We start from the raw sequence: 23,459 nt of genomic DNA on the forward strand, positions 1-23,459 counted from the left end.
TGGGGCCGACTATGACTCATGGCCCTCCTGCCTTGGGCGCTATGGCGTTGGAAGGATGAATGAGAATGGGCAGAGACTGCTTGAGTTGTGTACCTGTCATAACCTCTGCATCACCAACTCGTTCTTTCACACTAAACCCTGTCACCAGGTTTCATGGAGGCACCAAGATCGCGTCGTTGGCACCAGCTAGACCTCATTGTCACAAGGCGAGCCGCCTTAAACAGTGTTCAAATCACACGCAGCTTCCACAGTGCGGACTGCGACACCGACCACTCCCTGGTGTGCAGGAAGGTTAGACTCAGACCAAAGAAGTTGCATCATTCCAAGCAGAAAGGCCACCTGCGCATCAACACGAACAGAATTTCTCACCCACAGCTGTTACAAAAATTTCTAAATTCACTTGTAACAGCCCTTCAAAACACTTCCACAAGGGATGCTGAGACCAAGTGGGCTCACATCAGAGATGCCATCTATGAGTCAGCTTTGACCACCTATGGCAAAAGTGCGAAGAGAAATGCAGACTGGTTTCAATCTCATAATAAAGAGCTGGAACCTGTCATAGCAGCTAAGCACATTGCACTGTTGAACTACAAGAAAGCCCCCAGCGAGTTAACATCGGTAGCACTTAAAGCAGCCAGAAGCACTGCACAAAGAACAGCCAGGCACTGCACAAACGAATACTGGCAACACCTATGCAGTCATATTCAGCTGGCCTCAGACACCGGAAACATCAGAGGAATGTATGATGGCATTAAGAGAGCTCTTGGGCCAACCATCAAGAAGATCGCCCCCCTCAAATCTAAATCAGGGGACATAATCACTGACCAACGCAAACAAATGGACCGCTGGGTTGAGCACTACCTAGAACTGTACTCCAGGGAGAATGTTGTCACTGAGACTGCCCTCAATGTAGCCCAGCCTCTACCAGTCATGGATGAGCTGGACATACAGCCAACAAAATCGGAACTCAGTGATGCCATTGATTCTCCAGCCAGCGGAAAAGACCCTGGGAAGGACAGCATTACCCCTGAAATAATCAAGAGTGCCAAGCCTGCTATACTCTCAGCACTACATGAACTGCTATGCCTGTGCTGGGACGAGGGAGCAGTACCTCAGGACATGCGCGATGCCAATATCATCACCCTCTATAAAAACAAAGGTGACCGCGGTGACTGCAACAACTACCGTGGAATCTCCCTGCTCAGCATAGTGGGGAAAGTCTTTGCTCGAGTCGCTCTGAACAGGCTCCAGAAGCTGGCCGAGCGCATCTACCCTGAGGCACAGTGTGGCTTTTGTGCAGAGAGATCGACCGTTGATATGCTGTTCTCCCTTCGTCAGATACAGGAGAAATGCCGCGAACAACAGATGCCCCTCTACATTGCTTTCATTGATCTCACCAAAGCCTTTGACCTCGTCAGCAGACGTGGTCTCTTCAGACTACTAGAAAAGATTGGATGGCCACCAAAGCTACTAAGTATCATCACCTCATTCCATGACAATATGAAAGGCACAATCCAACATGGTGGCTCCTCATCAGACCCCTTTCCTATCCTGAGTGGCGTGAAACAGGGCTGTGTTCTCGCACCCACACTTTTTGGGATTTTCTTCTCCCTGCTGCTTTCACATGCGTTCAAGTCCTCTGAAGAAGGAATTTTCCTCCACACAAGATCAGAGGGCAGGTTGTTCAACCTTGCCCGTCTAAGAGCGAAGTCCAAAGTACGGAAAGTCCTCATCAGGGAACTCCTCTTTGCTGATGATGCTGCTTTAACATCTCACACTGAAGAGTGCCTGCAGAGTCTCATCAACAGGTTTGTGGCTGCCTGCAATGAATTTGGCCTAACCATCAGCCTCAAGAAAACGAACATCATGGGGCAGGACGTCAGAAATGCTCCATCCATCAATATTGGCGACCACGCTCTGGAAGTGGTTCAAGAGTTCACCTACCTAGGCTCAACTATCACCAGTAACCTGTCTCTAGATGCAGAAATCAACAAGCGCATGGGAAAGGCTTCCACTGCTATGTCCAGACTGGCCAAGAGAGTGTGGGAAAATGGCGCACTGACACAGAACACAAAAGTCCGAGTGTATCAAGCCTCAGTACCTTGCTCTATGGCAGCGAGGCCTGGACAACGTATGTCAGCCAAGAGCGACGTCTCAATTCATTCCATCTTCGCTGCCTGCGGAGAATACTTGGCATCAGATGGCAGGACCGTATCTCCAACACAGAAGTCCCCGAGGCGGCCAACATCCCCAGCTTATACACACTACTGAGTCAGCGGCGCTTGAGATGGCTTGGCCATGTGAACCGCATGGAAGAGGGCAGGATTCCCAAAGACACATTGTACAGCGAGCTCGCCACTGGTATCAGACCCACCGGCCGTCCATGTCTCCGCTTTAAAGACGTCTGCAAACGCGACATGAAGTCCTGTGACATTGACCACAAGTCGTGGGAGTCAGTTGCCAGTGATCGCCAGAGCTGGCTGACAGCCATAAAGGCAGGGCTAAAGTGTGGCGAGTCGAAGAGACTTAGCAGTTGGCAGGAAAAAAGACAGAGGCGCAAGGGGAGAGCCAACTGTGTAACAGCCCTGACAAACAAATTTTTCTGCAGCACCTGTGGAAGAGCCTGTCACTCTAGAATTGGCCTTTATAGCCACTCCAGGCGCTGCTCCACACACCACTGACCACCTCCAGGCGCTTACCCATTGTCTCTCGAGATAAGAAGGCCAAAGAAGAATATATAGAGAATTTAAATTTGGACATGGAGAATAATATCTTGACATAAGCTGATGATAGAAAAATAATGGGTTTGGCAGCAGTGAGAAGGACTGTGAAAGACTTCAGAAAGATATCTGGTGGCAGATGCAATTGACAAAAAGCAAATACTGCAGATGCTGAAAAACTGAAATGAAAACAGAAAATGCTGGAAATACTCAGCAGGTCAGGCAGCATCCGTGGAGAGAGAAACAGAGTTAATGTTTTCCTGAAACATTACCTCTGTTTTTCCTCTCTCCACTGATGCTGCTTGACCTACTGAGTATTTTCAGCATTTTTTGTTTTTATACAGATTCAATTTATTGTGGCTAAGTGTGAAATAATAAAGTTTGAAGGAAATATAATGATTTGGTGTATAAACTTAATGGAAAGACATTAAAAAGTACAGCATAAATTCACCAAGTTGATGACAAGCATGGGAAACTCTGGTTACAAACAGAGCCTTGAGATACTGTGACTATTTCCACTGTAACACAGAAGGTTAAAAAGAGATTTAAAAAGAGTTTTTTAAAATTATGAATGGTTTTGAAAGAGTGTATTTCCTCCGATTGGGGAGTTAGTGACAAGTGGTCAACAATTTAAAATTGTCAGTGAGGAGAGAGCTTAGGAGAAGTGCTTTTATGCAGATGCTTGCCTAGCATTAAATGCATTGCCACAGTCAACAGCTGAGGGAAAACTGGACAAACATTTGAAGCAGTAAAAGGTACCGAGCTATGGACAGAGAATAGGGCAGCAGAATTAATTTTGGACCACTCTAACAATGAGGTGATATGGAATGGCCTCCTACTGTACTGTAAACTTTTATGGTTCAATGGTTCTGCATAATGATTAGAAATTAAACTCAAAGCACACTGGCCAATTATAGCACCATTAGCTAACCCTGGCTGAGGTCAGAAATCTCTGCACAGACTGGTGCTGGACCTGGCCCATGTGACCTCGCTACTTACTGCTTTAGCAAGCTGAGATAGTTCCTGCCTCTAAAGTGATAGGACTGCAATGATGTTTACTTACAAACTACATATACAAATTCAGCAAAAAACAATATAAAGAGGGCAATTTTAACCTAACTCGCCTGGAGGATACTGGGGATCAGATCAAGACAATGGAAGGTAAAAATGAGTAGGGTAAAACATTTGGTTCATCCCATCCCATCAGGCAAATTAGGTTAAAATTACCCCCACGTACTATAGTGGTTAAAGTTGAAAGTACAGAGCTCATTCCACAGCATTCCTTTTAGAATCTCCTTCTGTTAAACATAATTTTCACCTGTACTTGTGCTGGATTGTGGGTCTTGTTAGTTCTTAGAAAGATATAGGAACAAAAGTTAATTTACCTAACAACTCAAGCAGCTTCCTGTCAACTGAATGTAACTTGAAGGAGGCTATGTATACCCTGTTCTTTCAGTGTGGATTGCATGCATCATTAATAAAGCTGATTGCCTCCCTGAGGACATTCCAAAGGACAGCATTCACAATCTGAAGGAAATTCCCTTCCTCCAAATAGAAACTAAATACATCTTAAAAGGAGCAGTAGGTGCCTAAGTTTATTTTAAGAACTAACAAGACCCATAATCCAGCACACCTCTGCAAAACATGTACTAACATTGATGAATCAAATATATAGCTTTATGAACACTGTAATCACTGTATTTGCTTTACCAGATGATCTTCAAACACCTCAAGGCAACAGGAAGAGTTTTCATTTACCTAGTTTGGCTGCTTTAGCTGCAAAGCCTGGCTGCACTCGACCTATTCAAAGAAGACAGAGAGTTTAGCAGTAAGCCATTTTAAGGAATAAGTGTTGCATTTTTTCACAGAAACTGAGCAGTCGCGCCCCAAAAATAATAGTCAATGACTGACCATTCATTGCCACTGTGCAAAAAAAAAAAATTCAATGGGGCCTATCGCTGGCCCGAAGGGGCAGCCATCCCTAGGCAGGTGCAAGACCCATTTAAAATAGAAAATAGTATCCTATGATGCTAATAGGACCCCTGTTGTTATTTTTTAGCTAAATGGCACTGCATGGTCCGACCACCATCAGATGGATGTTGAACTGAAGAGGACCTGAAAGGTGAGTTCCTCTTCATTTTTGTGGGCCACTTGTGCTACTGTTTCTCCAGCTCCTCCCCTCAATGCGTTGGACCCACTCTAGAATGCTTCCTTCCTCTGGCCCGGAGTTTGTCTGGGCCAACTGATTTTGTGGTGGCCTGAGCCCATAGGCTGGGTGCTCGGTTTCAAGCCAGAGCCTACCGACTTGATGCAAATGAGGCCTAGACAGAGCTAAGGAGGACTCTGGATTGCCACTCAGCGCAATCCCCAACCAGATATTGCTTTGGAGGAAAGTCCACCCCTAATCTATGGCTGTTGCAATCAGCAAAGACGAGATTTTTCCAAAAGTAAATTGGAGAGCACTGAGCTAAACTTCTGATATTGAAATATTACTCAAGTTACTCAACTGAAAAGCAGTCAAACGACTAAGAATCCAAGTAGTCTTTCTCAGATCTAATCTGACTGCATTAACTTCTTTCATTGCCAGTATCTTAAGGAGTGAAAGATGATTAAACCATGGTAGTTTCATCTTCAGTGGGGCTAGTCTTCTGATATTTTTGTACCCACTTATAACTTGTACTTTAGTGTCTACTATAGTGCAGACAAGTGGGGAGCAAAATTGGATAACCCTGAAATAGGGCCCTGGGCTTGCGATGCACGATTAACCCATGGCCATTCAAACTAATGCAGGCAGCCTGCAAACTTCATACTGGCTTCTAATTATAATGATTGTGGTGTGCAGCCCAATGCTGAAGGCGCCGTTGAATGGCTGCAAGCCTTAGTAGGAGACCCAAGTTCGTGCAAGGTTAGAACCATTTAAAGCAAGCCTGCATTACTTAAAGTGAACATGCACCTCTTAAAGGCAAGGTGCATTCTGGTAGCTGCAGGGACTGGATATTGTGAAGTGGTTGGGGAGGGGGTGGGGGGTTGGTTAAAGAGCAGGAAGAACCTTGAAAAATAGTGCAATAGGCCAGAATGTGTGCCTCAAGGGTCTCTGATGCAGCATTGGAGGCCTTCGTGTAGGAGGTGCACAGAAGGAGGTTCTCTTCCCTCAGGGAGCCAGCAGGCCCTCCAGGCAGATACTAAGAAGGCAGTAGAAACATCAGTCTAGCCTTGAGGATCTGGATACTGTGCTGCAAGATGTTTAATGACCTAACATGAGTGGTCTCATATTCTATCAAGTGCACCACTGGCCTTACACACTGCTCCACTCACCATACTCCCTTCATTCACCTATCAACAATCTCTACAACCATGACTCATACCTCACCCTCACATACTTAGCACTGCTGCAAGCCAGACAATCACATCTCACTGTTGCACATACTGCCAGCTATTCAACTTTGGCAGGCACGTCATCCAAATACATTGTACCATACTCACTACACACTTCCATCTCTCTTGCAGGGCAAGGTGGTCCATAAACGGAGGCAATGGCACCTAACTGGTCTGGAGTGGGGTGGGATGCAGGCACGGCAGTATGTCCTCACCCCCAAAGAGGAGACAATGTTGGAAGGCATTGGTGCGGCTGTCACTTAGGCTGTGGCTCGGGGTGGGGTTGAAACCTTTGAGGATGACAGTATGTTCCTGCCTAATCCACGTTCTCACATGCCACATTACCCTCATCCCACAATCTGTGAAGATTTACAATTTTCAGATGGTGTAACCATGCACCTCTTGCTTATCCTGATTCTGTCACCACAACCCTGCCCTTGTGCCTTTATGCTTTCATGTATCCAAGAACTCCTGGCTGGCCAGGCAGGGGGCAGGAGGCTGAACTTCTACAGGAATAAGAAACTGAGGAAAGTGAAACACCATCACCCGATCTGACACTTGCAGCCACCAGTTCTAATGCTGGCACTATGCATAGTACAGACACAGGATCTGTATGTGGTGAGTCACTGGGCACGGGTGGGTTACAGCCAGGCCAGGTGTAGAGTGGAGAGACCTTGTTGCCTAGCAGCCGCCCCTTGGTTTGAGATGGTGGCTGAAGGATTAATGGAACAGCAGACTGGCAGAGAATGAATGCATTATGACTGCTGTCAGGATACAGGGCATTCACCAGCATCATGTACTAAGTGCAGGTGCACACCAACTGCACATTTAAAAAGTGATAATCTTTGTGGTTCAGTTGCAATGCCTGCAAAACCATCTTGTGCGCAGTCGATGGCACTCTTTACCATGGGGCACCTGCTCTCCTGGCAAAACCACATGTGTGCACCGCCTGCTTCTCCCTATTCAGAGAGAATGAATGAAGTTCCCTCTCCTGGCATAAAGAGCCTCGGTCAATTTTTTGTTGCAACAATGGATGGTAAGTTGGGAGATTTTAGATATGTCACCTGGAAGGATCCCAACACGAAGAAATTCAGAGCCAAAGTCAGCTTCATAACCAATGGCAGCACTGTTCTCACCCTGCTCTGAGGCTGTACGTCTGGTTCAGAGCTGGCAGAGTTCTGTGGGCACCTTCTTCGTGAATTGCAGGTGATGTACACACTGCTCCTGGCTTACATGGAGGTAAGAAAACAGCTCCTGGAAAATCCTACGCCTTCTGCTGAGAACCCTTCGTCCCCTCCTCCACACTTCCTCTCTGAGCAACTTGTGTTCTTATTTTCTGACTCTGAATCATCTCCCTATCTTGCTGCAGCCCACGAGGGTTCGCTATTATGGCACCCATGACTAGGAGCAAGTGGTGTACCCAGATCCCTTGAAATCATAAGCAATGCCTTCCTCATGTCCAGCATCACCCACTGTGGACTTCACCACCTGCAACCAACTCCACAAGACACCCAGCACCTCCACAAACACAAGCAGAGCCAGTAGAAAGTAATCAGTTATTAACCTGCAAGTTGTTGATGACCCCTTTAAATGGCTTCATGCTGCTGAATGTTCAGCTGTGCATATTTGAGGGGGCATTAACTAGTGCAACAAAATGGCAGCGTAGGTGTCAAATCAGTGTTAGACGTTGACTGACATCACGATCTGCCCATACTGCATACTTCCGGTGCATGCTCATAATGCCCACGCTAATGCCCTCACCAAGATGCCATCTGGGGCAGGCCATCCCAGAACTGAGTGGAAGAGGTGCAGATGCCATTTTGTCACTAAACCGGTACCTGTAGCACCTAAAGACTGGTGCTACATAGCTAAGGTTTGCAGCCGTGGTTTATCATCTAACACTCACAAAACTCTTCATGTTTAATTCGATGATCTGTAATATTTGCCTCGGCGATTTGGTGGTCACTTGGTCCCTTTCACTGCAAATGTGCTACATGGTTCAGGAAACTGTCCTGTCTGAATGAGATTTACAATTTTCATATATAAATACCTACCACTGGATAAACAATCCAGAATAGTCAACCATCATGCTAGTTATTTAGCAGTAATAATGGTACCTGGTTTGGGAGTCAGTGGAGCACTGCTGGGTCGAACTCCATTAACACCTGTAATGACCATGTACACAACGTTAACTCTTTGAATTTGCTCTCACTCTCTAGAACTCAATGTTCAGAACAACATTTAAATTTATCACCCACTTAATGTAAACGTAATTCATTCTCCTGTTAGTACTGAACTGATTCAAACCATATTGATAATAACCATGTTAGTTTCAGTATAACTTCAGGGCTGGTAATGCAGTCCACATACAGTGCTGTTTAGGCTGGTGTTGTTCAGGTGCTCCTTGAATTAAATTATCTTGCTCAAAATCAAGATCAGTTCTTTAAAAAAATTTCTTCCACTCGGAGCATGGTGGCCAAAAAGGATGTCTGCAAGCTGGACCTCATGTTGACCGGGATCGGAGCCAATGCAAGGTAAGTCCTTGCTGCTGACCGGAGTGCCTGGAGACTATAACTAGTGAAGGGCTGCTGGGGTGGCATTACATTTCCAGATGGGGAAGGTGACAGCAGCAGTGGAAATCAGTTTTTTGAGATCCAAGTACATTACAGGAGGCATTCAAGCACTCTTAGTCTAAGGAAAGGTATGGACTATCCACACAAAGAAAAACTATCTTTGTATTTATTGGAACTGCCCTTCAATGCCTACTGTTAACAGATGCTCACCAAATGGAACAGTACTCAGATGCTCCAGTCACATTTAGGGTGACTACCTGATTTAAATGTTCTTTACAGCTCTAGTGAGTCTTGTGCAGTTACTATGCAGGATCCACTATTCCACTTAATGGGCTGTGCTGAGCCCATTAAGAGATTTCTAGGTTTCGGGTTTCCACACCCAATAATACAGGGAACTAGTGTTTAATGACACCCATTACATTATTGGCTCCTTTACCTAAATCCACATGTATCAAAGCTAAGTCTGATCTGATCTGATGACATTCATCCATCTTGGGAAACAAAGGACCACGCCTGGGGTGTATATCATTTCTGGATTGAACATCATCTGTTGTAGCTCTGTTGTAGCCGACTCGTGAGTGTCAATCCGTTACTCAACTGGCACAGATGAATAACGTTGGCCCGAGATCGAGTGATGTTGTTTCCTTCCACCGGCTTCTCTTTTCTGCCAGCTGGTCATTTCTTTTGTCCTCTGTTCTTTCCACGCTCTTCCTGACAGCCTGTCTCCAGGCACTCCGGTCAGCAGCAACGACTTCCCTTGCATTGGCTCCGATCCCGGTCAACATGAGATCTTGCTTGCAAACATCTTTGTATCGCAGACATGGGCGACCTGTTAGGCTTGTGCCGATAGCAAGCACGCCATAGAGCATATCGTTGGGAATGTGGCCATCATTCATTCGGAGTCGCCGTTGACTCAAGAGGGCAAACATGCTGGAGACCTTTGAAACCTGGTGTACTTCCATATTCAGCACTCTGTCCTGCCAGGACATGCCCAATATTCATCTGCGGCAGTGGCGGGGGAAGCTAGTCAGCTGTTTTTCTTAGCTTGCCTAAGTTGTCCATGCTTCATTATTATAAAGGAGGGTGCTGAGAACACAAGCCTGGTACATGCGGAGCTTTGTATTTTTGGTTAGTTCGCTGTTGGTCCACACTTCTCAACTTTGAGTTGACAGCTGTGGCCTTGCTAAGTAATCTCACCCAATTCTATCTAGTCTTACTTTAAAACATAACTTTAATCTAAACAAACCAAATTAAGTTTACCATATTTTGCTTAACCCAATGTAACCCTATGAAATCCAATCTAGTCCTAATACTATTGAATCTATTCTTCCTAATAAGTTATTTAACAATAACTAATTTAATCTATTCATTTTAAAAACTGCTATTTAAGGATCTACGAGAACTCTTGCAGATTCATCTGTCCATTCTTTATCATTAATATTAAATCTTGCAGCAGTGTCAGGGCTTTGCTGCAGAGGTCCATTTCCAAATGTTTTGGGCTGGATTTTACTTCAGCAACTGGGGGGCGGTGGGCAATGGGCTGGAAGGCGGGGGTGGGGGTGACACTGTCTCAGCCCATTATTGGATCCCTGGCCAGATTCAACAGCGGGCAGGCAATTAAATGCCCGCTGTCAGGGATGCCGACCCCTTTAAGGGACAAGATCCAGCCCCAAGATCTCTGCCAATCGATCCAACAGCACCACCAGGAGTGGTGGCCACTGCTGGTACTGCAGGAAGCCCGATGCAGCAAAGATGGAGGAGGCCCTGGGATCAAGGTAAGTGGGTTCGGGGTCGACAGGCCAGTCAAGCAGGCCCCAGTGAGGGGATGGGGTGGTCTTTGGTGAGGGCCAATGGGGGCAGCCATTGCTGCTGGGGGGCCCTCCATTGGCGATGGATTACCCCTAGAGTAGGGACCACACCCCTGAGCTCACTAGGATGCTGCCAGGTTTTACCTGGTGGTGTCTTCATGTTGTGGCAGACCCCTCCAACATCGGCCATACTGCCTGAAGCCATTGTGTGTGCCCCTCTCCTGCCGCCTCCCAGCCAGTCTCCAAGTGCCAGATAAAATCCAGCCTTTTATAGAGAGATACAGCACCGAAACAGGCCCTTCGGCCCACCGAGTCCGTGCCGACTCTGGTAATTAAATCCTCCTACATAGTTACAAAGCACAATGCTTTGGTGTTATGTGCAATTGTTTTGTTACAATCCGATATGAATTTCTTTGCAAAGGCATGTAGGGGGATATGTATAGGTAAATTCATCAAAGAGCTGTGCTCAATGGGAGTGTGGGTTGCAGAACTGCCATGATAGTCTGCACACCGACTCCAACCTGTGCTCCCCTGCTAGAGGCCATAACTGCTAGATCTACCCTATAAATCCTGTAAAACATGGGATATCACAACCAAAACATGGAATTTGGAACAGCCATTCATCCCAGCAAGCTTACTCCTTTCATGAACCACACACAATCTGTTCTATCATGGATAGAATTTTTGTAAATCCTCTCCTTGTTGAAAAGATAAATGCAACAAAACTCAAGAATACATGGTGACTTGTATCCTGCATTTTACAGAAGACATACTAGCCTACATTTTCTAATTGGTATTATTTTAAATGGGTACTTTCTGTGTTGATAGAATAATGATTGCAAAACCTGTGCTGTTGCCTTCTTTGCATAACATTTCTGCAGTCTTAGCATCCCACATCACACAAACATCTGTACTAATCCATGTAATCTTCAATCTTACTCCTATTCACATATTCGTGCACCAGCACAAAAAAGTGTAACAAGTCGAATAATGTGGCATAGAGCTTGGCAGGAAATCAACACCAGCAACAACAACTTCTATTCCTATAGCACCTGTAACGTAATAAAATATTCCAAGGCACTTCATAGGAACTTGATAAAGCAAGATTTGACACCGAGGCTTGAATTTAACAATGAGGTGGTGGCCCAACCCACCAGCTGGAAAGCCAGTGGCGGGCGGGCTTGCCTCTACCGGGCTTGCAAGCCACGCTGCTATTTTTCATGGCTCAGGCCTTTAATTGACTGCAGTCTGGGTTTCTGCCCCTCTGAGGCAGGGAGTCCCACCTCCAAGAGCTGCTGGCCAATCAGAGGGATGGCAGCTCTTCAGTCTCAGCAGCAGCCACCGGGTGAGGTGGAATCCTGGAGCCAGCCAGGACCAGCAACAATGGAGGAAGTCCTGGAATGGAGGTAAGTGTGTGGGGCCACGCCAGGACAATCGGCTAGGACCCAGCAAGGGTGGGGGTGGGAGGTGGGGGGGGTTTCAGCGGGGACAGCCCGTGCTGCTGAGGGGCTCTCCATGAGGCTGCCTGATCAGAAGGCCCTTCCCCCCCCCCCCCGACTTGCCTGCCAGGAGACTGCCATGTATTACTAGGCGGCCTCATCAGATGCTGAAGTGCCCATGCGCTGCTGGTAAAATAGCAATTAATTGGCCACTTAAGGGCTTCAATTGGCTTATGGATGGACATGCCACCTGCCACCTCCCCTGCTACGGATAAAATTGCAGCTGGGGCAGGTAGGCGATGGGCATGGCAAACCCATCACCCTCCCGCCTCCTGGCCCGCACCCAGGAGGGCATAAAATTCCGGCCCAAGCCACACAAGAAGGTATTAGGGTAGATAGCCAAAAACTTGGTCATACAGGACCGGCTTAAAGGAGGAACGAGAGAAACAGAGGTGGAGAGATTTAGGAATGGAGTTCCAGAGCTTAGAACCTTAAGAGCTGAAGGCACAGCTACCAATGGTGAAGTGATTAGAATTAGGGATGCTCAAGAGGCCAGAATTAGATGAGCACAGATATCGCCGAGGGTTGTGGAGTTGGAGAGATTACAGAGATCGGGGGGGGGGGGGGGGGGTGAGAGGGCAGACGAGGCCATGGAGGGATTTAGAAACCTCTCACCTTGTCAGTTCTAATCCACGTCTTTCCTCTCCCAAAGGTCCTTTAAGCGTCCCTTAGGAGGTAGTGCTGGAGAAGGATGAAGACTCCTTAGAGAAGGTCACTCAATCTGAGGATGTAATGTCACAGGATGTATGCACACCTTCTACCAGCTCAGATACAAATACCTTGGCGGGGCTGCCAGGACAAGTGGTTGGCTTGGCATAGAGTGTAGCACACATCATAAGTAAACAGGAGTAGGTGTTGGAGAGTCCCATTGAGGGCGCATTACCCTCCAAGATAAGTTCAGCTGGATGCTGATGTTGAGCCTTGGGGGTTGTCAATGAAGAGGAGTATTCTGGAGCAGCAGCAGTGAGGTTCTGTCAGCCTTTCCAGCCACACTGAGCACAGAGATTGGAGGAGTCCATCTCTAGTCAAGCCATCGCACTGATGTCTATGTCTATGGAAAGAATGGTTACATGCATAAGCATCAGATGCAACCGTCCACCAAGTGCATGTTGGCCCCCACCAATAGTCTGCAAACTCAGATTGCCACCTTGAAGATTAAGTGAAGTGAAGATTAAAGAAAAATTCACCTTGGCCACCTCAATGAAGTGCAGCAAGGTGCTCTCCAACTCTTGGGTAGCAGGAAATTGCAGGTGGGCCATGAGGAAACAGGGCAAAATGACACATGAAAGTGGGGATTCTGTTCCTCTGTTCAAAGTGGTTCCAATCCTGTCCCCTTGCACCAACCACTTCAATCAGAACCCTGAATACTGCCTCCTGTACCAATGGAAGGGTTTTCCACTGCATAGGTGCAGATGGGACAGTCTTTGGTGGAGCCTTCACAGGCTCCAAACCCAGAGGACATCAGCGAAGAGCATCTGAGCAGTAACAGCAGGGATACAAGCAGCCTGCCACTAGATCTGCTAAAGCCACCATGTAGAAGTAGTAGAAAAAGGAAGAGAAAGCATCTGTAGTTACATAAGGATATTTACTTGGGTTTTTAATGCTGTGTTAAATCGTCACATTTTTGTTTAATTTTTATGAGCCATAAAATTTATTTTAAAGCTCCATTGTCCTGTCCTCCCCATTTTTGGCTGCTGCCTGCCAAGTGGCCTTCAGCCTTGTAAAGAATGATACGACAAGAGTTAAAGATGAACAGTGAGTGTGTGCAAGAAGGATAAATGGTTTCTTGTGGGACTGATTTATGCTAGGGACTTGGGAGCATGGCATAGTGGGTCAAAAACTGGTGTGCCGGATGGCTGCATTGTCTCATAAGAATATAAGAACATAAGAAATAGGGGCTGAGTATGCCATTTGGCCCTTTGAGTCTGCTCTGCCAGTCTTGAATATACTCAATGACTGAGTATCCACAGCTCTCAGGGGTACAGAATTCCAAAGATTCACAACCCTTTACGAGAAGCAATGTCTCCACATCTCAGTCCTAAATGGCTGGCCCTCTATTCTGTGTCCCCTTGTTCCAGATTCATGTGGGATTAATGTGTTCCATGTGGGAGTCTTTCAAACATCAGCTGATTAGAATCCAGGACCAGCATGTTCCTGTGAGGAAGAAAGACAAGTTTGGCAAGTTTCGGGAAGCTTGGATAACACGGGATATTGTGAGCCTAGTCAAAAAGAAAAGGGAAGCATTTGTAAGGGCTGGAAGGCTAGGAACAGATGAAGCACGGGGAATATAAAGACAGTAGGAAGGAACTTAAGCAAGGAGTTAGGAGGGCTAAAAGGGGTCATGAAAAGTCATTGGCAAACAGGATTAAGGAAAATCCCAAGGCTTTTTATACATATATAAAGAGCAAGAAGGTAACCAGGGAAAGGGTTGGCCCACTCAAGGACAGAGATGGGAATCTATGCGTGGAGCCAGAGGAAATGGGCGAGGTGCTAAATGAGTACTTTGCATCAGTATTCACCAAGGAGAAGGACTTGGTGGATGATGAGCCTAGGGAAGGGAGTGCGGATAGTCTCAGTCATCTCATTATCAAAAGGGAGGAGGTGTTGGGTGTCTTGCAAAGCATTAAGGTAGATAAGTCCCCAGGGCCTGATGGGATCTACCCTAGAATACTGAGGGAGGCAAGGGAAGAAATTGCTGGGGCCTTGACAGAAATCTTTGCATCCTCATTGGCTACAGGTGAGGTCCCAGAGGACTGGAGAATAGCCATTGTTGTTCCTTTGTTTAAGAAGGGTGGCAAGGATAATCCAGGAAATTATAGGCCGGTGAGCCTTATGTCAGTGGTAGGGAAATTATTAGAGAGGATTCTTCGGGACAGGATTTACTCCCATTTGGAAACAAACGAACTTATTAGTGAGAGACAGCATGGTTTTGTGAAGGGGAGGTCGTGTCTTACTAATTTGATTGAGTTTTTTGAGGAAGTGACGAAGATGATTGAAGAGGGAAGGGCGGTGGATGTTGTCTATATGGACTTTAGTAAAGCCTTTGACAAGGTCCCGCATGGCAGACTGGTGCAAAAGGTGAAGTCACACGGGATCAGAGGTGAGCTGGCAAGATGGATACAGAACTGGCTCGGTCATAGAAGACAGAGGGTAACAGTGGATGGGTGTTTATCTGAATGGAGGGATGTGACTAGTGGTGTTCCGCAGGGATCAGTGCTGGGACCTTTGCTGTTTGTAGTATATTAGAATTAGAACATTACAGCGCAGTACAGGCCCTTCGGCCCTCGATGTTGCGCCGACCTTTGAAACCATCTGACCTACACTATTCCATTTTCATCCATATGTCTATCCATATATAAATGATTTGGAGGAAAATGTAGCTGGTCTGATTAGTAAGTTTGCGGACGACACAAAGATTGGTGGAGTTGCGGATAATGATGAGGATTGTCAGAGAATACAGCAGGATATAGATCGGTTGGAGACTTGGGCGGAGAAATGGCAGATGGAGTTTAATCCGGACAAATGTGAGGTAATGCATTTTGGAAGGTATAATGCAGGTGGGAGGTATACAGTAAATGGCAGAACCCTTAGGAGTATTGACAGGCATAGAGATCTGGGTGTACAGGTCCACAGGTCACTGAAAGTGGCAACGCAGGTGGATAAGGTAGTCAAGAAGGCATACGGCATGCTTGCCAGAAGGACGTGGAGGCTTTGGAGAGGGTACAGAGGAGGTTTACCAGGATGTTGCCTGGTCTGGAGGGCATTAGCTATGAGGAGAGGTTGGAAAAACTCGGATTGTTTTCACTGGAACGACGGAGGTGGAGGGGCGACATGATAGAGGTTTACAAAGTTATGAGTGGCATGGACAGAGTGGATAGTCAGAAGCTTTTTCCCAGGGTGGAAGAGTCAGTTACTAGGGGACATAGGTTTAAGGTGCGAGAGGCAAAGTTTAGAGGGGATGTGCGAGGCAAGTTTTTTACACAGAGGGTGGTGAGTGCCTGGAACTTGCTGCCTGGGGAGGTGGTGGAAGCAGATACGATAGCGACATTTAAAAGACATCTTGACAAATATATGAATAGGAAGGGAATAGAGGGATATGGGCCCCGGAAGTGCAGAAGGTGTTAGTTTCGGCAGGCATCAAGATCGGCGCAGGCTTGAACAGCCGAATGGCCTGTTCCTGTGCTGTACTGTTCTTTGTTCTTCCCCAGCCAGGGAAAACATTTTCTCAATATCTAACTTGTCAAGACCCATAAGAATATCTTTCAATTAGAACACCTCTCACTCTTCTGAACTTCAGACCATATGGCCTAAAATACTCAATCCTCCTCATAGGACAATCCCTGCCCCCCAGTAACTATTCTAGTGAGCCTTCATTGGACTCCCTCTAGGGCAAGTATGTTCTTTCTTAGTACATATAAACATAAGAATTAGGAGCAGGAGTAGGCCACTCGGCCCCTTGAACCTGCTCTGCCATTCAGTAAGATCATGGTTCATCTGATTGTAACCTCAACTCCACATTCCCGCCTATCTCCACTAACTTTTCACCCCCTTTCTTATCAAGAATCTATCTCCCTCTGCCTTAAAAATATTCAAAGACTCTGCTTCCACAGCCTTTTGAGGAAGAGAGTTCCAAAGATTCATGACCCTCAGCGAAATAATTTCTCCTCATCTCTGTGTTAAATGGGCGACACCTTATTTTTAAACAGTGACCCCTAGTTCTAGATTCTCCCACAAGAGGAAACATTCTTTCCACATCCACCCTGTCATGACCCAGAATCTTATATGTTTCAATCAAGTCACCTCTTACTGCTCTAAACTCTAGCAGATACAAGCCTAGCCTGTCCAACCTTTCGTCCTAAGACAACCTGCCCATTCCAGGTATTAGTCTAAGAAGCCTTCGCTGAACTGCTTCCAATGCAATTATAGTTTCCTAAATAAGAGCAGTACTGTAAACAGTACTCCAGATGTGGTCTCACCAATGCCCTGTATAGCTGAAGCAGAACCTCCCTACCTTTGTATTCTATTCCCCTCGCAATAAATGATAACATTACAGCCATAGAAAAATTACGGCATTACAGGCCATTCAGCCCATCATGTCTGCGCTGGCTGAAAAAAACAGCCACCCAATCTAATCCCATCTTCCAGCACCTGGTCCTTGCAGGTTACAGCACTTCATGTGCATGTCCAGGTACCTTTTAAAAGAGTTGAGGGTTTCTACCTCCACCACTGCTCCTGGCAGTGAATTCCAGACACCCACCACCTTCTGGGAGAAAAAGTTTTTCTTCATATCCCCTCTAATCCTTCTACCAACCACCTTAAATCTGTGCCCCCTGGTAATTGACCTCCCCACTAGGGGAAACAGGTCCTTCCTGTCGACTTTATCTCGGCCCCTCATAATTTTGTACACATCAATTAAGTCATCCCTCAGCCTCCTCTGTTCTAAGGAAAACAACCCTATCCAATCCAATCTTTCCTCGTCGCTGCAACTTTCAAGCCCTGGCAACATTCTTGTAAATCTCCTCTGTACTCTCTCCAGAGCAATTATGTCCTTCCTGTAATGTGGTGACCAGAACTGTAAGCAGTACTCCAGCTGTGGCCTAACCAGCGTTTTTTGTAGTTCCAGCATTACATCCCTGCTTTTGCATTCTATACGTCGGCCAATAAAGGAAAATATTCCATATTATAAAAGAAAAATACTGCGGATGCTGGAAATTTGAGATAAAAACAGATATTGCTGGAAAAACTCATCAGCTCTGGCAGCATCTGTGGAGAGAGAAGCAGAGTTAATGTTTCAGGTCAGTGACCCTTCTTCAGAACTGGCAGATATCAGAAATGTAAAAGATTTTAAGCAAGTAAAGCGGGAGTAGGGCAAGAGATAACAAAAGCAAAGGTATTGATTGGACAAGGTCACAGAATAGCTGACCAGAAGGGCATGGAGCAAAGGCAAACAATATGTTAATGGTGTGCGAAAGACAAAGCATTAGTACAGATAGGGTGATAATGGACTAAAATCTGAACAGCCACAAGCACAAACATGAAAAAAACAGTGGGTAGGCACAGTAGAAACAAACTGAACAAACTAAAGTAAAATAAACACAAAAAGTAAAAGAAAAAAGGAAAAGTAACTAAAGATGAAAGTAAATTGGGGGGGAGGGCCCGTCATGTTCTGAAATGATTGAACTCAATGTTCAGTCCGGCAGGCTGTAGCGTGCCTAATCGGTAAAGAGATGCCGTTCTACGAGCTTGCATTGATGTTCACTGGAACACTGCAGCAATCCCAGGACAGAGATGTGAGCATGAGAGCAGGGGGTTGTGTTGAAATGGCAAGCAACTGGAAGCTTGGGGTCATGCTTTCGGACTGAGTGGAGGTGTTCCGCAAAGCGGTCACCCAGTCTCCATTTGGTCTCCCCAATGTAGAGGAGACCACATTGTGAGCAGCGAATACGGTATAATACATTGAAAGAAGTACAAGTAAATCGCTGCTTCACCTGAAAGGAGTGTTTGGGGCCTTGGATAGTGAGGAGAGAGAAGGTAAATGGGCAGGTATTACACATCCTGTACTTACAGGGGAAGGTGCCATGGGAAGGGGACGAGGTGGTGGGGATAATGGAGGAGTGGACCAGGGTGTCGCGGAGGGAACAATCCCTTCGGAATGCTGACAGGGGAAAGGAGGGGAAGATGCCTTTGGTAGTGGCATCATATTGGAGGTGGCAGAAATGGCAGAGGATGATCCTTTGGATATGGAGGCCGATGGAGGGAAAGTGAGGACAAGGGGAACCCTGTCGCGGTTCTGGGAGGGAGGGGAAGTGGTAGAGAGCAGAGGTGCGGGAAATGGGCCGGACATGGTTGAGGGCCCTGTCAACTACAGTGCGGGGGAATCTTCGGTTGAGGAAAAAGGAAGACATATCAGAAGCGCTGTCATGGAAGGTAGCATCATGGAAGGGAGAATGGAATGGAGTCCTTACAGGAGGCAGGGTGTGAAGAAGTGTAGTCTGTATTGGTGCCGTTTCCTGCTCCTGCCCCGAAGTGGAAAACTTTATCAACTTTGCTTTTAATTTCCACCCTTCCATCTCTGACACTTCCCTTCCCTTCCTCGACTTCTCTGTCTCCATCTCTGGGGATAGGCTGTGTACTAATATTCATTATAAGCCCACCGACTCCCACAGCTACTTTGACTACACTTCTTCACACCCTGCCTCCTGTAAGGACTCCATTCCATTCTCCCAGTTTCTTCATCTCCGACGCATCTGCTCTGTTGATGCTACCTTCCATGACAGTGCTTCTGAAATGTCTTTCTTTTTCCTCAACCGTGTATTCCCCGCCACTGTGGTTGACAGGGCCCTCAACCGTGTCCGGCCCATTTCCCGCACCTCTACCCTCATCCCTACCCCTCCCTCCCAGAACCGCGACAGGGTTCCCCTTGTCCTCACTTTCCACCCCATCAGCCTCCATATCCAAAGGATCATCCTCTGCCATTTCTGCCACCTCCAGCATGATGCCACTACCAAAGGCATCTTCCCCTCCCTTCCCCTGCCAGCATTCCGAAGGGATTGTTCCCCCTGCGACACCCTGGTCCACTCCTCCATTACCCCCACCACCTCGTCCCCTTCCCACGGCACCTTCCCCTGCAAGCGCAGGAGGTGTAATACCTGCCCATTTACCTCCTCTCTCCTCGATATCCAAGGCCCCAAACACTCCTTTCAGGTGAAGCAGCGATTTACTTGTACTTCTTTCAATGTAGTATACTGTATTCGCTGCTCACAATGTGGTCTCTACATTGGGGAGACCAAACACAGATTGGGTAACTCCTCTGCTCAGTCCGTAAACATGACCCCGAGCTTCCGATTGCTGACCATTTTAACATTGCTGGCCATTGGTGGGGGAGCATTTTGGTGATAGCGACCACAACATGGTACAATTTAAGCTTGTTATGGAGAAATAGACAAGTTGCAAAAAAAGTTTTGGATTGGGGGAAGAACGAATTTTAGTAAAATAAGGCAGGATCTGGCCAAGGTAGACTGGAAAGAGTTACTTGTCGGGAAATCTACAGAAGAACAGTGGGGGGCATTCAAAAAGGAAATGGGGAGGGTACAGGCCCAACATGTTCCCTCTAGGGTAACAAGTAGGAGCAACAAGCCCAGAGAACCATGGATGTCCGGAAACATTCAGGGTACAATGAGAAGGAAAAAAGAGGCTTTTAGCAAATACAAGGAGAGCAAATCAACGGAAGCATTAGTGGAGTACAGAAAGTGTAGGATGGAGCTTAAGAAAGCAATTAGGAGAGCAAAGAGGGGATATGAGAAAGCTCTGGCTGGTAAAAGTAGGGAAAATCCCAAGATATTCTATAAGTATATCAATAGGAAGAGGATAACCAGGGAAAGAGTAGGACCCATTAGGGACCAAGGGGGAAATCTGTGGGTGCAGCCAGAGGACATTGGCAGGGTGTTGAATGGATACTTCACATCTGTCTTCACCCAAGAGAATGAGGATGTAGATATGGAACTCAGAGAGACTGAGGTTCTTGAGCAAATTGACAAGGTTTTGGAGGTTTTGGCAGGCTTAAAAGTGGACAAGTCACCAGGTCCGGACGATTTGTGTCCCAGGATGCTGTGGGAGGCGAGGGTGGAGATTGCAGGGGCTCTGACCCTCATTTTTAATTCCTCTCTGGCCACGGGGGAGGTGCCAGAGGACTGGAGAACAGCTAATGTGGTCCCACTATTTAAGAAAGGTTGTAGAGATAAGCCAGGGAACTAGAGACCAGTGAGTCTCACGTCAGTGGTAGGGAAACTGTTGGAGAAAATTCTGAAGGAGAGAATCTATCTCCACTTGGAGAGGCAAAATTTGATTAGGAATAGTCAGCATGGCTTTGTCAGAGGGATGTCATGCCGAACAAATTTTATTGAATTTTTTAAGCATGTGACCAGGTGTGTAGATGAGGGTAGTGCAGTTGATGTAGTTTACATGGATTTCAGCAAAGCCTTCGACAAGGTCCCACATGGGAGACCTATCAAGAAAGCAAATGCACACGGGATACAAGGTAACTTGATAAGGTGGATTCAAAATTGGCTTAGCTGTAGGAGACAGAGTAATGACAGACGGTTGTTTTAGTGACTGGAAGCCAGTGTCCAGTGGTGTACCACAGGGATCTGTGCTGGGTCCCCTGTTGTTTGTCATTTATATAAACGACATAGATGACTACGTGGGGGGTAGGATCAGTAAGTTCGCGGATGACACAAAGATAGGCCGAGTGGTTAACAGTGAGGTGGAGTGTCTTGGGTTACAGGAAGATATAGACGGGATGGTCAAATGGGCAGAAAAGTGGCAGATGGAATTTAACCCTGAAAAGTGTGAGGTGATACACTTTGGAAGGAGTAATGTGACACGGAGGTATTCAATGAATGGCCTGACACTGGGAAGTTCTGAGGAACAAAGGGACCTTGGCGTGTTTGTCCATAGATCTCTGAAGGCAGAAGGGCAGGTTAATAGGGTGGTGAAAAAGGCATATAGGACACTTGCCTTTATCAATCGAGGCATAGATTACAAAAGCAGGACGGTCATGTTGGAGTTGTATAGAACCTTGTTAATGCCACAGCTGGAGTACTGTGTGCAATACTGGTCGCCACATTTTAGGAAGGATGTGATTGCACTGGAGGGGGTGCAGAGGCGATTCACCAGGATGGTGCCTGGGATGGGAACATTTAAGCTATGAAGAGAGGTTGGGTAGGCTTGGGTTGTTTTCACTGGAGCAGAGAAGACTGAGGGGTGACCTGATTGAGGTGTACAAGATTATGAGGGGCATGGACAGGGTGGATAAGGAGCAGCTGTTCCCCTTAGCTGAAGGGTCAGTTACGAGGGGACACAAGTTTAAGGTGAGGGACAGGAGGTTTAAGGGGGATTTGAGGAAGAACTTTTTTACCCAGCGGGTGGTGACGGTCTGGAATGCATTGCCTGGGAGGGTAGTAGAGGCGGGTTGCCTCACACCCTTTAAAAAGTACCTGGATGAGCACTAGGCACGTCATAACATTCAAGGCTATGGGCCAAGTGCTGACAAATGGGATTAGGTAGACAGGTCAGGTGTCTTTAATGCATTGGTGCAGACTCGATGGGCCAAAGGGCCTCTTCTGCACTGTATTATTCTGTGATTCTGTGAACCCCCGGCTCTCATGCCCACATGTCTGTCCAGGGATTGCTGCAGTGTTCCAGTGAACATCAACGCAAGCTTGAGGAACAGCATCTCATTTACCGATTAGGCACGCTACAGCCTGCCGGACTGAACATTGAGTTCAATAATTTCAGAGCATGATGGGCTTTTACTTTTATCTTTAGTTATTTTTTCTTTTTTCTTTCAGTTTTTGTGTTTATTTTATTTTAGTTTGTTCAGTTTGTTTCTCCTGTGCCTACCCACTGTTTTTTTCATGTTTGTGCTTGTGGCTGTTCAGTTTTCAGTCCATTAACATCCTATCTGTACTAATGCTTTGTCTTTCAGCACACCATTAACATATTGTTTGCCTTTGCTCCATGACCTTCTGGTCAGCTGTTCTGTGCCCTTGCCCTATCAATACCTTTGCTTTTGTTATCTCTTGCCCTACCCCCACTTTACTTGCTTAAAATCTTTTACATTTCTTATATCTGCCAGTTCTGAAGAAGGGTCACTGACCTGAAATGTTAACTCTGCTTCTTTCTCCACAGATACTGCCAGAGCTGCTGAGTTTTTCCAGCACTTTCTGTTTTTATCTAAAGCATTCCATATGCCTTCTTCACCACTCTATCTACCTATCCTGCCACCTTCAGGGACCTGTGAACATGCACTCCAAGGCTGTATTGCTGGTTAAAGAGGAAATTAACAGAATAATGAGGAAAGATATTAGCTCTGATGATGTGGAATCTGTATGGGTAGAGCTGACAAAAACTAAGGGGAATAAAACGCTAGTGGGGGTTGTATATAGACCCCCAATGTTGGGAATGGCATTAAACAGGAAATTAGAGACGCATGCGATAAAGGAACATCTGTAATTATGGGTGACTTTATTCTGCATATAGATTGGGCAAATCAAATTAGTCACAACATCGTAGAGAAGGAATTCATGGAGTGTATACGGGATGGTTTTCTGGACCAATATGTTGAGGAACCAACCAGAGAACAGGCCATCCTAGACTGGGTATTGTGTAATGAGACAGGAATAATTGACAATCTAGTTGTGCGAGACTCATTGGGGATGAGCAACCATAATATGATAGAATTCTTCATAAAGATGGAGAGTGACGTAGTTGATTCTGAGACTAGGATCCTGAATCTTAACAAAGAAAACTACGAAGGTATGAGGCACGAATTGGCTATGATGGATTGGGAAACGTTACTTAAAGGGATGACGGTGGAAAGGCAATGGCAAACATTCAAAGAGCACATGGATGAACTGCAACAATTGTTTATTCTTGTGTGGCACAAAAGTAAAACGGGAAAGGTAGACAAACCATGGCTTACAA

General features: G+C 46.4%; 1 protein-coding gene across 12 annotated transcripts in view; it reads right to left on the reverse strand.

Annotated features, from left to right (window-relative positions):
* LOC137346623 (elastin-like) overlaps positions 1-23,459 on the reverse strand; it is a 508,685-nt gene that overhangs the window by 31,209 nt on the left and 454,017 nt on the right. For 10 of the 12 annotated variants that reach the window (XM_068010226.1, XM_068010221.1, XM_068010223.1 and 7 more), the window contains 2 exons: positions 8,213-8,260; positions 4,479-4,520 (listed from right to left, as the gene is read on the reverse strand). The exons of 1 other annotated variant lie outside the window; for it this stretch is intronic. In XM_068010226.1, the coding sequence (XP_067866327.1) occupies positions 4,479-4,520; positions 8,213-8,260 (90 nt within the window). The remainder of the gene's footprint in view (positions 1-4,478; positions 4,521-8,212; positions 8,261-23,459) is intronic. One more of the 12 variants, XM_068010218.1, reaches the window with a different exon arrangement.

Source organism: Heterodontus francisci, chromosome 30, assembly GCF_036365525.1.
Source record: "Heterodontus francisci isolate sHetFra1 chromosome 30, sHetFra1.hap1, whole genome shotgun sequence".
NCBI classification, from domain to species: domain Eukaryota; kingdom Metazoa; phylum Chordata; class Chondrichthyes; order Heterodontiformes; family Heterodontidae; genus Heterodontus; species Heterodontus francisci.